At 42.0% G+C, this 12,761-nt stretch overlaps 1 protein-coding gene across 11 annotated transcripts in view; it reads right to left on the bottom strand.

The window, feature by feature from the left end:
* Positions 1-12,552, bottom strand: part of LOC107077192 (uncharacterized) — a 32,498-nt gene extending 19,946 nt beyond the window's left edge. The window contains exons 1-15 of one of the 11 annotated variants that reach the window (XM_015345841.2): positions 12,410-12,552; positions 12,068-12,120; positions 11,439-11,605; positions 10,006-10,071; positions 9,494-9,619; positions 9,002-9,079; positions 8,713-8,832; positions 7,183-7,603; positions 6,489-6,688; positions 5,572-5,975; positions 3,719-3,873; positions 3,207-3,415; positions 2,422-2,561; positions 1,437-1,547; positions 459-617 (exon numbers count right to left, since the gene is read on the bottom strand). In XM_015345841.2, coding sequence (XP_015201327.2) covers positions 459-617; positions 1,437-1,547; positions 2,422-2,561; positions 3,207-3,415; positions 3,719-3,873; positions 5,572-5,975; positions 6,489-6,688; positions 7,183-7,603; positions 8,713-8,832; positions 9,002-9,079; positions 9,494-9,619; positions 10,006-10,071; positions 11,439-11,567 — 2,318 coding nt within the window. In that variant the 5' untranslated portion in view covers positions 11,568-11,605; positions 12,068-12,120; positions 12,410-12,552. Of the gene's footprint in view, positions 1-458; positions 618-1,436; positions 1,548-2,421; positions 2,562-3,206; positions 3,416-3,718; positions 3,874-5,571; positions 5,976-6,488; positions 6,689-7,182; positions 7,604-8,712; positions 8,833-9,001; positions 9,080-9,493; positions 9,620-10,005; positions 10,072-10,609; positions 10,837-11,438; positions 11,629-12,067 lie in introns of those variants that run through there. The other 10 variants (XM_015345839.2, XM_015345843.2, XM_015345842.2 and 7 more) reach the window with 10 other exon arrangements.
* Between the last annotated feature and the right edge of the window lie 209 nt (positions 12,553-12,761).

The raw sequence follows: 12,761 nt of genomic DNA on the forward strand, positions 1-12,761 counted from the left end.
TTAACATCTCCATGTGAATTAAATGTGGGTTTACAGGTGCAAATAATCAGGAGTGTGTAGCCAGAGACAGGCTGTAGAGGAAGTTTTGATGTTGCCTTCACATCCACTCTGCACACGTTCTGTAGCAGTGAGTTGAGTTCATTAACAATGAGAAATTCCAAATTGCAGCATTAAGAAAACTTGTATTTTTAAGGCTGAAGAAAATGGAAAACAAAACATGAAGCTTTGGTGATAGGATTCTGCTCTAGTTAGCTCAAAAAAACTTAATGGTCTGAATTTTCCTGATATTTTGGGTCCGTGCTTGGATGATCTATATCCTGAATCTGTCTGTCTCCTCTGGTGGAAAAACAAGCTTTTAATACAGGACAACAGCAAGCAGCCCTTCAGCCATACAGTCTACCTTTCTAATTTCACCAACTGGGAAGGCAAACATTCAAGAGAGAAGACTGGACACCCACCCTGGCACCCAGCTGGAGGCCAGAGAGGCCACTCTGGCCATGATCGTGCTTTTCCCAGATCCTGGATCCCCCAGCAGGACCACCGGCTCCCAGCTGGCACTCTGCACCACCTCTCTCAACCCCACCAGAACGGACTCCCCTGGCGCGCAACGTCCGTCTCTGGACAAGAAAGGGGATAAATGCAGCAGAACAGGTTAACTGCAAAACGAGCAACCTGCTTGCTTCAGGTTGTATCAGTATCTACAGGATGCTTAGAAAGCTAAGCTGGCCTATTCGCTGCAGTGTGATGATGCTGCGTGGACCAGCTGGTTCACATACAAATGGGGCCTGCAGGAACACTTACTGTAGCAATGGGACTCACCAGTCTCTGAATACCGGTGCTCCTCACAGCCTTCCTAAAGTGTTACCTTGTGCCCATTGGTGTTTTCCAACTTCAGCCAATTAAACAATTAACCTAATTATCTTCTTAATTAGCCTGGTGTTTTCCTAAGGCCTTTTACAGTTGATTACTCAAAACATTCACATTGTGAAACATTGTTTGAAGGTACAATTGTCTGGTTAGGATTATTTCAGTTATGCAGTTAATTAGAAGTAAGACAGGGAAAGCAAGAGATTTTTGAATCACTGGGGCAGGTCTAACATTATGAATGTCTCCTAACATATAAGGCAGCAGTGTGGAGCAGCGGTAAGGACTCTGGACCAGAGTTTGTGTATTCCAGTTGGACAGGCATACATTGAATACTTGACATATTGCTCTTCATTCAGACTGCCCTAGTAAATACCTGCTGCATAAATAGATACCCTTAAAGTTAATATTGCAAATTTGTTATTAATTGCTTGAAATGTGCATAAGTGCATTTATATACTGGATAATATACTGCATTGAGGTGTATTACATATCTCCCATTGGCAATAATTCAATACTGCGGTTTACAAATCGGATCAGAACAGCAAGAATAAAAGATTGTTGGAACTCACAGAGCATGTCTGTGGTGAATATGCAGTAGAATTTCTTCCTCAGTCTGTCTTCTAAACATTTCTCCTCTCCTGACATCAGGGGATTCCCTGGATGTCTTAGACCTTATAAGCCTGAAAGAATTTAAAAAGATCACACTCGAAGTGAAATGATTTTTAAAATAAATCAAACCAGGGTTTGAAGTGCACATTAAAGAGCATACAATACAATTAATTAAGACTTAGATGTCCAAAACCAATGTACATGATAAAAGTTAATGATTTGGACCAGATTTTGTCTATGTGGTATTTGAAGGTTAAGCATTAATCATCTGGTCTGCTGATACTTTCTCCTGAGTAAGATGACTGACTGATTACAGGAGGAACATTACACATTACATTAAAGCTGTGCCTTACATGTGTTTAGACTGAAAGTCAGAGACACTTATTACTCTGTCTGATTAACGTTTTGGCACGTTGTCTTTTACACCAGACTCGATTAAGGAACACGGCCTAAGTAATAAGTGTATCTGAAAGGTTTACTCCAGTGGTGAAACAATTATCCTTCTCTTTTTTTATGAAAGCACCAAGCGCAAACTCTGTTTCTTAAGGGGGGTGAGAAAGAGTAACGTGATCTCTAAAAAGAAAAGGTATCATGTATGCAGGACCCTGCAGGCATACATCAGGTATGAGCAAACAAAGTGGCCAAGCACACAACAACAAGTTGCCTTCTCAGCAGCTGTTGTCAAGGCTGTAGTAGACATTCTTTGTTTTAGAAATCTCTTCCACAATGAATGGACCGACCTTCATAGGTACAGCAACAGAGGTCAGCTACAACTGAAAATCAGCTCTCCAATCGGGATTGTGGATAATGTACATATATCCCTGCTGTTACGAACCTTAAAATCACAAAACTGAAGTTAAAATCAGAAGAGCTGTCTAAGAATGCTTCACCTTCAGCCCTGGGGAGGTCCTCAGACACACTGTGACGAAACGAAATTTGCTTTACCTGTTCAGGTGAGCAAGGACAGTTCTCTGGAAGTGGCTGCAGATGCTCTGGGTGTAGTAGAGGTGGGACCTGTTGAGCTGGGGGCTGATCCCAGCTCGGCCCCAGCCAACACTGTACTCGTAGATGTTCGTATGACGTAGCTGTTGTCAAAGAAGAAAGACGCACAGTGCAATTGTTTTTTCATTCAGCTGAACATACTGTGTTTGGAAACTGAGCCGAGTTTGGAAAACCAATGGGATAACTGTCCTACAGATGCAATGTGGTTTTTTATCAGCCCTATTCATTGATATGCACCCTTACAGTACACAACAACTGCAGTATTAAATCTGTAGCAGAAAAATGACAGATTGTGTAAGAACCAGATGCCAATCTTGGATCTACAGTGGATTAGTTTACAGTTGCTGTAGTTGTCAGAGAAGCTGATGGAACATTATATGTGTGCTCTGTTGCTTGGTGCATTTCAGATCTCATTCCTCTACCTCCACATCTCCCTCTGGCTATATCTGCAGTGTATATAAATCTCCCTTATTACTGGCACCAGCTCACCGCCACTGTTGAACAGAAGTGACTGACTGTTTACTGGTTCCAAAGTTGCTCCCTTCTTAATGGTACAGTTAGTCTGGAGAAGACAGGTGTTAAGCACATTGCGTCTGCGCCCCCATTAATCTCTCTTCTCCTCTTCTTCACCGACCACCGTCGCTCACAAACACCTTGCATTAATGTGCTGATTAAAAATCAGCAGAACAGGAGGTCTGAGAGAGTCGAAGGAAAGAGAAAAATCTGACCTTTGCATGTATGCTGTCCATAAATTTCTGGTGGGCCGCATACAGAGTTTCATTTATTTCTGGTTGGCTTGTTAAGATATCGATGTAGTCCGATGCCTTCTCACTTCCCAGGTTGTACTTGATGTCCGTTATGGTTCTCTTATACCAGTGGCAGTGTTCTTCAGGGGGACCAGCTGTTTGAAGCCCCTGTGCAACTTCAACGTCCACAACTGAGAAAGAAACAGAAACAGAAATGGATCTCAGGAATCGGGACTGGGGATGACAACGCAGCAGAACTAGATGTACTGAAAGTGTTTCAAGATCTGGCTCAACCTGGCCAAGGGAGTGTAGGTAGCTGCAGAGGTGGAGGACGGATATTTATAGTTTTGTTTTTAAATTAGGTGACCGCTTCAGGAATGATTATGAGTTAGGGACCCGAGATGAAATTGAACCGTCCTTGTAAACTCCATAAAGTAACTCCAATTACTGCTCTGGAAAACTTGAGCGAATCTTCAAATACTTTGGGCCCTGACCTGTCCTCAGGAGAGAGGAGGTGCTGCTCTCTCCCCCAGATGCAGGGCTGTTCTCCTGGAGGGCCTTGCAGAGCTTCTGAGACGTGTGCAGCCAAGTCTTCTTCGCCTGCTGTCTTCTCGATGGGTCTTTACTGACAAAGTCTTTGTAGTGAGTGCTGTGCGTCCACAATAAAGACACGCAAAGAAGACGTCTTTAAAACACAGGGTTTTCAACTAAATTCAGCACAGTAAAGTGAAACAGATTTTAGAACTATTATTATATATTATTACTATAGAGTTTTTCACATTTTTTAGATTCGTACTTGCATTTATTTCTGATGAAAAACTCTTAAAAGTCTTGCAATTACCATCTCCCACAGAAAAAAAAATCTTGTGTCATTTTTAATTAATTTCACATATTAGCTTCTGCTTTTGCACTTTCCAAACTTTGAAATTACTTGGGATCACAATGCCTTTGTTAAGTGACTTTACAGGCACAAATTGATCTAGATTTGATACTGTCCACCTCACTCCATAACTGAATACAGTGAATGTGAGTCAGCAGAAATCTCCAAATGAATTTCTTTGAATAATCAGAAATTGTTCTAGCATGTGCCTCAATGATGAATATAAGTGTGAGTCACAACCCACATTAACATGGTATGAATTTTTACATATTTTAATAGGCTTTAATACCTTTAGAATAACAACCTGTATTCAATAAATCAGATGTTTTACCCACTAAAAATGTAGAGGCACCTTTGATTTTTTAAAAATCCTTGATAACATAAAAAGAACTGCATAACCGGAATGGTTTGCATTTCTGAAGTACCACCACATCCATAAGCCACAGTTAAGTAACAAGTAATAGGTTTATTCCATGCTGAATGGAGAAGAAAGAAAACACAAAGTTTCGGCTGTGGTGTTTTCTTTCTTTTCTTTTCAGCAGGGAATAAACCTTTCCTTGTTCCTTTAAAGCCTACACCTGCTGACACAGCTCCCCACCTGAACTACTTTATTATACTTAGTTGTGCACTTTCAAAGAGACTGTCACTCAGTATCAAATTCCATGTAACATTTTGTTGTGTATTAGCAGCCTTGTAATCACTATCAATCTTTCAAAAGTCTCTTCAGGGTCCATTGTTGTAAATTTATACACGTTAACCTGTCTGAACCCTTATTCACTCTGGGAGATCTCACTGTACTTGGACTCATGGCAACCAAGCAAAACATCCATGTTCCGTGAGCAAGAGATATCCTATAACACTAGCAGCAGACGTTTGTCAATAACCTCAAACCAGTTATGCAAGCCACATGAGATTTTGAAATAGACTATGCCAATGGTGTTCTTAAAGCTGCAACCCTTGGAGAGCATGATGTTTTGCTCGTCTTTGCAGACTGTGTCATTCCATGGGATTTACAGTCTCTTTTTTAATCTGCATTGATTTATGAGTCTGCAAATGCCCATCTCCACTTACTAGCACTTCTGACTTGCCTGTAGCACTATTTCCATGATATCTGCAAATGACCATAGTGGTCAGCATGGGAGCCCTGGCGTCAATGCCAGCCCTGGGGTGCTGTCTGTGTGGAGTTTGTATGTTCTCTCTGTGTTTGAGTGGGCTTTCCCTGGGTGCTCCAGTTTCCTCCCACAGCGCAAAGACATACTGGGGGGTTAACTGGCTTTTTGAAGACTGTGAATGATCACAGATCTCAGTTGAGAGCTTCTTAAATACAGTTGTAATAGCAGCTGGCATCATTACAATTTGGAACATTTTACTTGGAAGCTTTAACGTCTCTCAGTTCTGTGTAGAAATGTAAAAATGTGTCTTGAGCTGTGATGAGTAAGTTCAGACTTAAAGCAGACAGTTGCTCACCTGACTGGCAGAAGACAGTACATAGCAGGTTTACAGTTCTCATCAAGCTTGTACCAGTGAAGAAGGAGGCTTATTTCCTTTTCAAAATCAGAGACAGATTTTGCTCCCATCTGAGAAAAGATTAACTTGTCCTGGTTAGGCAAGGAAGTCTGAGAAAGGCTGTCCTTGTCTAAAAGCTGTGAGTTGTTTTCTTGTTGCCTTGTGTGATCTGTATCAGTGGAAAGACTTTCTACACTGCTTTGTGGGACACTGGTTCGAGAGCTCAGCTCCCTGTCTTCTTTCGAGAGCCTCCTTCGTGACATCTCCAGCCTCTTTCTTTCGATAACATTGAGAACGGCTTCAAAGGCTGTCTTGGAGATCCTGGTAGGCAATATTTGCGCATCATGCTTCTGACCTGTGAATAACTTGAAAACATAAGAGAAATTATAGAAAAGCGCTGATCCTGACACAAGATTTCAAAACAGTAAGATAAATTTGTTTGAGGAAAGCATGAGTTAGGTATTAATGTTGAGCTTCTACAGTAGTATCGGCTATTAAAAATTTTGTTTCTGAATTGCCAAATCATCACAGACAGTATAAAACAATAAGACTGATTTGAGTTCCTTGATACATCCAGAGCCCTCCAAACGTTTTGGGAAATGTAACAGTAGCTTTTCAGTCAAGCAATTTCTGTTTGTGATTGTGAGATTGATATCAATAATGCTAAGCAAAATGTCCTGTATAATTTATGTTTGGGTAATTTCATGCTTCCATTTCATAATATTAGATCAAAAACATTCTTTTTGATTTCAAGTGAACAGTGATTTCAAATGACCATAAGCAATAGGGACACGCTTCACTATTACAACTTGGCCAGAGTACTTGGTCATTGAGAGATACAGTATATGAATTAACTAAGAAAGAGAATTTCTCCTCACAAAAAAATGTGGCCCTTCGGACTCCTGGCACTGCCTGAGCATTTCAAAGTGCAGGGCCACGGTGTTGTGAGAGTCGCTGACGGCATCTTCCACTCCCCAGCGCAGGTCGATCATCTTGAAGTCATAGCCCCGCTGCTTGCAGTAGAGGTAAAGCTGAGGATAGACACTGGCCATCAACGCCTCTCTCTCTGCCACCGTATCTGTCAAAACCACAAGACGCAGCACCCTTGTCAAAACCATGCCAACTTTTTATTTTGTAAAAGATAAGAACTGCAGTAAAGCTACAAATAAATCTGTGAATCTGTCATCTTCTTCTTCAAAGCAAAGGCATACGCTTGAAAACATCTTCACGTTCTTGTGGGAACCATTCCTATTTTGAATACATCCTTGGGAATTTGGACACGAACAGTCATTGTATTGTTTAATTATCAATAATACTAATCAAACCTGTACAAGATTGTAAAAGGATGCAGTACAGACATGCTTATGTGTACCTGTTGGGCCAAATTATGACTAGATGCATCATACCACTTTGACTATCTTATCAGTAGACAAACTTGGAAAAAACCACAGAGCCAAAATTTGAGCAGGGGTATCACATGTGTAGAAACTGATTCTCATTGACTCAGGTTCTGCCTCAGTGTTGCTTGTAGCACAAAAATATTACGTTCTGTCCAGATCACAGCCAACTCACCTCTATATCCCCCGCAAATGTAGATCATGAATCTCTTCTTCTTCGCAGAATAAGGTAACCTGACATTTCCTCTGATTATGTCTCTGATTTTGTCATCGTCGGAGAGCAGGAGGTCAGTCTTGCACTCACTCGATAACTGCCTCCCTTTGGCCTCGCGGCTGGAGTTAGCATTGTCTGCGTTTGGTAAAGTTGCTTTATGGAGACCTTTGAGGCTGGGCAGTGGGGTGTGTGATGAAGCCTCTGGATGCAGTGACTCCGAGCTGACAGTCCAGTCACTGCTTGTTCCCGGGGATCCAGCGTAGCAGCTCTCCAACAGCTCTCTGTGATCCTGCAGCATTGTGAGGCTCTGGAATAACTTGCAAGGAATCTCAACAACAGCCTGCTGGTCCTCTTCATCTAGCAACGTTTTTAAACCCCTGTCCTGTAAAAGGGCAGAATGCCATCAAAATGTGCACCTAACTACAGTAGCTGAATGGCTTCCACTTTGCAACTTTTTCTTATGTGCAAATTCCTTTCAAAAGAATATTGATTAATTAGAAAGTTGTAAACCCCAAATAATGGAGTTTGATTTTCATATATTAAGAAACAGAATGAAGGGCTATACTACAGATGGGACTCCCAGTTGAAGGTAGAGCACAACACCACCATCTCTGCGACTTTATTAATATGTTTTTATTTTGGATGAAAATTCCAAAACTTTTTTCCCTCCATAAGACTGTGAATTCAAGACAGGATTCAAGTACAGATTCACAGTATGAGGAAGATGTTCTGCAGCTGCTGCTCCACACCTGTCAGTCTCTGCACAGCGACCTCCTGTCAGGTGGAGGAGTCAGTTAGTCAGATCAGGTGGCGAAGTCAGGACTGGCCTCACCCATCCAACAGAGCGGCAATTCAGGCAGGTGAGATTGAACAAACCTGAACAGGAATTTAGTCAGTTTCTCTGACAGACAATGATCGTTCTTGACTGCAAGCAGTCAGACTCTCCACACACCTCATCAGAAGGATGGCCAGAGCCGTCAAGATCCAGAAGAGACACCTTGTGACAAAACATGACTTTCTGCTGAAGATCAATGACAGGATCTGTGAACAGCTGATCACGTAAGCCAATACATAGATGATAAAGGAGTCAAAATAATAAAAGATATATAAGTCGTGGGAAATGTAAAACAATAATGAAAATCCTACAGATAATGACTGATTATAATAGTTTTTTTTATTTGCCTTGACTCTATTTAGAACAGTTGTAACAGTTGTTGCTTTCAGTCCCGACTGTTTCAGTATTTCTTGTTCTGTCCTAAGGTGTGCAGTATTTCGGGAGCTTGATGGCCACCCTTGTCATCATACCAGGGCTTTGCTTTGGAATTCCTCAGACAGATGGAAGAGCACCACCTACCGGTCCACCAACGCTACTTCCTGCAGCAACCAGATTATTTTGGGGGGGGGTGATCTCCTGTTCACATACTTGAAAAGTACTTTCCCTTCAATTTCAAATAGTGAAAATATAAAGAACGTCCAATTTCACTGCCTCACCTTTAATAAAAAGCTTTCAGTTTTCAGTACATATAGCGTTTCATTGCCATTGTCTGCTGCTGTTGTAAAGGTGTCTCCTCGCTGGTCACCTCTTTTTCCATGTCGATTGTGGAAATGGTGCTAAAAATGAACAAATCGTAAACTTAGTTTGGGCAGAGTCTAACCTGACAACAGCATGTGCTTATTTTGATTTTGAACGAAATACAACTCCCATAATAAAAAACAAGTAGAAATAATTGATGAGAAAGAATGATTTACTTCGTTTAATTAGGTGCATCCTTGCACTTACCCGTAGGTGAGCTTTGATCTGCGACTGTGCTTCCACACTGACTTTTTTATAAGGCACATTCCAGTGGCTGTTCAGCTTCTGCAGTAGAAAATAAAGTCCATCTACTTGGATCAAACTTACTGAGACCCACTAGCTGGGGTTTTCTACTCTTAAAGGTCTGAACGAGCGTATGGTACATGTCTTTCTATACCAGGACACTTCCAGAGGCCTCATTCACTGCAGTGACAAACATCCACGTCAAAAAATACAATCCACTCGCGACATTATTACCACGGTACTTACGACAAGAGTACCGTAGCTTCGTTAGCAAAGAACAAGATTCGACTCCGCGTTTCGATTAATCGCAGAGCGCAGTTTAGGTCAAGTGTTGAATACTGAATTTGCCGTTCTGTGGGGGGGGTAGTTATACCGTATTTTGATCATCAGTAAAGTCCCGTTCTTTAAAATAGGAATTTCAATTTAAGAGGAACTCGGAGGCACGGCAGTCCCTACCCTGTCCCCCACGGCCTTGGAGTCCGGTGGTCTGTGAAATGCCCTGTGGGGCTTAATAAGGTGAGGAGCGAAGAACAGATCTTGAAGTTTCTGGGATGAATTTTGAATACTGTTGCTAACGTCCTGCTAAGAAAAAACAAAAACCACATTCTTAGACGGCGTGTCTAGTGGAGATCTAACAGCCGTTTAAATAGCTCCCTGGGTGGACTGTACGATACTGCTGGGAGAAAAACTAATATCATAATGACTTGAATTCGAATATGATTCGAATGGCCCAGCTCTCTGATAGAAAAAAAAATCGATAAGCCGATTACGCGCGTGAAGCACATCTAGCATAAGTCGACGAGAATCGCAAAAACAAACGTAACATTTCCATGGGGATGTAAATGTAAATTCGTGTTTCAATGCATGTGTGAAGACTCACTGATTGTGCAAAGCTATGGCGGTGTGGCTCTTAGGATCCTGTACGTCTGGCAGGTAGCTTCGCAGAGGCTGCGCCCGGAAAGGCTTACCTGAGACACAGGGAGGGAGGACGAGACCTTGACGAGCGGAGGGAGGGCTACAACTTCTCTGTATCCCTGAAAGAAAGAATAAATGGTTTCAGTGGCTTTTCTACCGCTCCCGATACATTCTTTTGGAGACTCGAGTCTTCATGAGTGCCTTGTCAACAGTTATAAGTAGTCGCGCTGCTCACAACGTTTAGCTTTTGATTCCAAAGAGCGCACTCAAGATACTCTTAATCGATAAAGAGTTATAAAATAAAGTTAACCGTGTATTTCTTGAAAGGAGCATTGGCCTTATTTATGATTCAATTAATTTTAAAAAAAGTTATGACGCTAAAAAAGAATGAAATGGACGTTTGTGAAGCCCCGCGTTAAAGCGGCTGACTTTCAGTAGGCTGGTTAATTAATCCGGTTTCTTTATAAATCTGTACCTTGATGAATTAAAAGTGTGTCGCTAAGAAAATGGTATGCTGATATGGAAAGGCCGGCAATGAATGCATTAAATAACACGTTTTCATGCATATATATTCATATCCGTGTGATGCACAATGCAGATACATTGAAACTTCACTCGCAAAACAACGGGACGTGAATGAAATGCAACTGCGCTTACTTTGCTCTGTTTCTTGGGAGAAATGTTGCTGTGCGCGTAATACGTCCACATTCTTTTAAGATCAGCGCATTGCCTTCGCGGGAACAATTATTTTCTCCAGATGCTTTGTGAATCCTTCATCTCTGTAACGCGGTGCGTGTTTGTGTTGGAAAGCAAAGAGCTCCAACGCTTGAGCTCAAGGGAACAGATCTCGCACTGAAACGCATCTGCCGACGCCTACTGTATATGGCTCCGGACCGCTTCCATCCAAAACAGCTCTGGATGTAATTTTATGGTGACTGGTGGGAGTGAATTGGTCGTCCCCTCCTACGAACTACACCCCCAAAACCACAAACCTCCAATGACAGGAAAGTCCGAATTTGCTTAACAGCGTTTACAGGACGCTGCGCCTAAAGCTGTTTTTTTTTTAAATACTCCTTTTTCCGAAAACCGTGTTTTCAATACACTTATTTCAATAGCAGAAGAGAGTTTTTTCTTCTTCTAGAAACGAGTCCTTTAAAGACGTTTCATTCCACACAACTAAACACCATTTAAAGGAGTTTATAGAGAAAACCCCGGCCTAGGCCTTTTGGCACACAAGGTGAAAATCGCAACAGATCTTTGAAGGTTTCACGTCGTTACTTATTTTTATAAGCAGGAAAAAAAAAACACTAAAAACCCGAAGGTCTGATTTGGAAATAAAGGTGACGTTAATCTTTACCTTCGGCTTATCACCGTTGAAAAGCGTTTTTTTTGCGCCATCTAGCGGAAGGAAACGTAAACGAACCGTAATACGCAGCGACAGAGGCGGCGGTGTTCGTTCCGCGACGCGTACAGTAGCCGATCTCACCTTTCTCGTCCCTTCAGCCGAGCATCTCGCCGGTGCACTTGCGGCCTGTTTCCGAAACGGTGTCATTCTCACGTCTTGTCTTCTTCTGGTGGGAACACGGGCCGTTTGGCTTCTCCGGACGCAGGACATGTCTGCGCTGTGCGGCTCCGTCCGGGCTCCCGGCACACCTGTGTAACAGGTCGACTGGATACTGAAATACCGCAGAAGGCGGCTTTGAGTTCTCTTGACACATTGCCTTTCTCTGGTAGACTTCCATTCATTTTTTAAATGTTTTTTTTAAAGTGTTCGTAAGTGAAATACCCGTAACCCGACACACTATTAAAATAACGAGTAGAAACCTTCTTCATTCTTACAACATCCCCGCCTGTGTCGAGTTTAATATCCTTTACTTTCCTAAACGGTCTACAAGTCATCAGACACATAACTGCGCTTTAGATTTTAGGTTCCGTGACAACAGCAAAAAAGTGTTTATTTTAATGCACTCTTCCAAAACATGGCACATATAAACATCGAGAAACACCCCCCCTCGTCCCAATTATGAAAGCTGTAGAAAGTCAGTTGTAACCGAAAGCTGAAAACAGCTATTTTTTGTTTTTGCGTGCTATTTTAAGTGTTAAAAAAGCAATTACCTTCTGAGAAAAGAAATACCGGTTAATTACCAGTAGGGTCTCGACAGTTTTACCTGGAGTTAAAGAAACCGAGACATTCATCAAATGTGTAATTGTCAAGATGTGAAGTACAGCACTCAGAATCCAAATATCCAGTCGGGAATAAAGTCAGTCCCCGGAAAACAACGGAAAGGGGTACTGGAATAAATCATGGAATAAGGAGCACCCGACACCCCCTTCTCAAGTCAAAACTCGGGGTGCTTCCGACCAGCTCAGCCGAGCACGATCCTCTGCTCCACCGTCATTTTTGTCCAACGCTGAAATCAGCTTTGTTGCTTTCGAATTAAATTATACGCGACCTACTGTACGTTGACGTTTTTTTGTAGAAGACAAATGAAAAGAATAAACAAATACACTGGCTGCAGAGGCTTGAGGCTGTTTTGAGGATCCTGCACCTAACAGAGCCTCCTTTTATGAGGCGCAGAGTTTTGTGGCCCTCTCATCCATTCAAATATATTACCATGGAAACTGCATTTAGACGGACAACTGGCTCGGACAAGTGAACACTGGACTGTTGACAAGAGCGCCTTTCAGGCAGCATCAATAGCAAAAAAAAAAGTTTATTAAAATTGTAATGTGCAAGAAATTAACATACAATGTAATGCCCACGGTAAATGCAAAGATTTGAGGGTAACATAAGAACAGTGCACCAGAA

Source organism: Lepisosteus oculatus, chromosome 1 (genome assembly GCF_040954835.1).
Source record: "Lepisosteus oculatus isolate fLepOcu1 chromosome 1, fLepOcu1.hap2, whole genome shotgun sequence".
In the NCBI taxonomy this organism is placed as follows: Eukaryota; Metazoa; Chordata; class Actinopteri; order Semionotiformes; family Lepisosteidae; genus Lepisosteus; species Lepisosteus oculatus.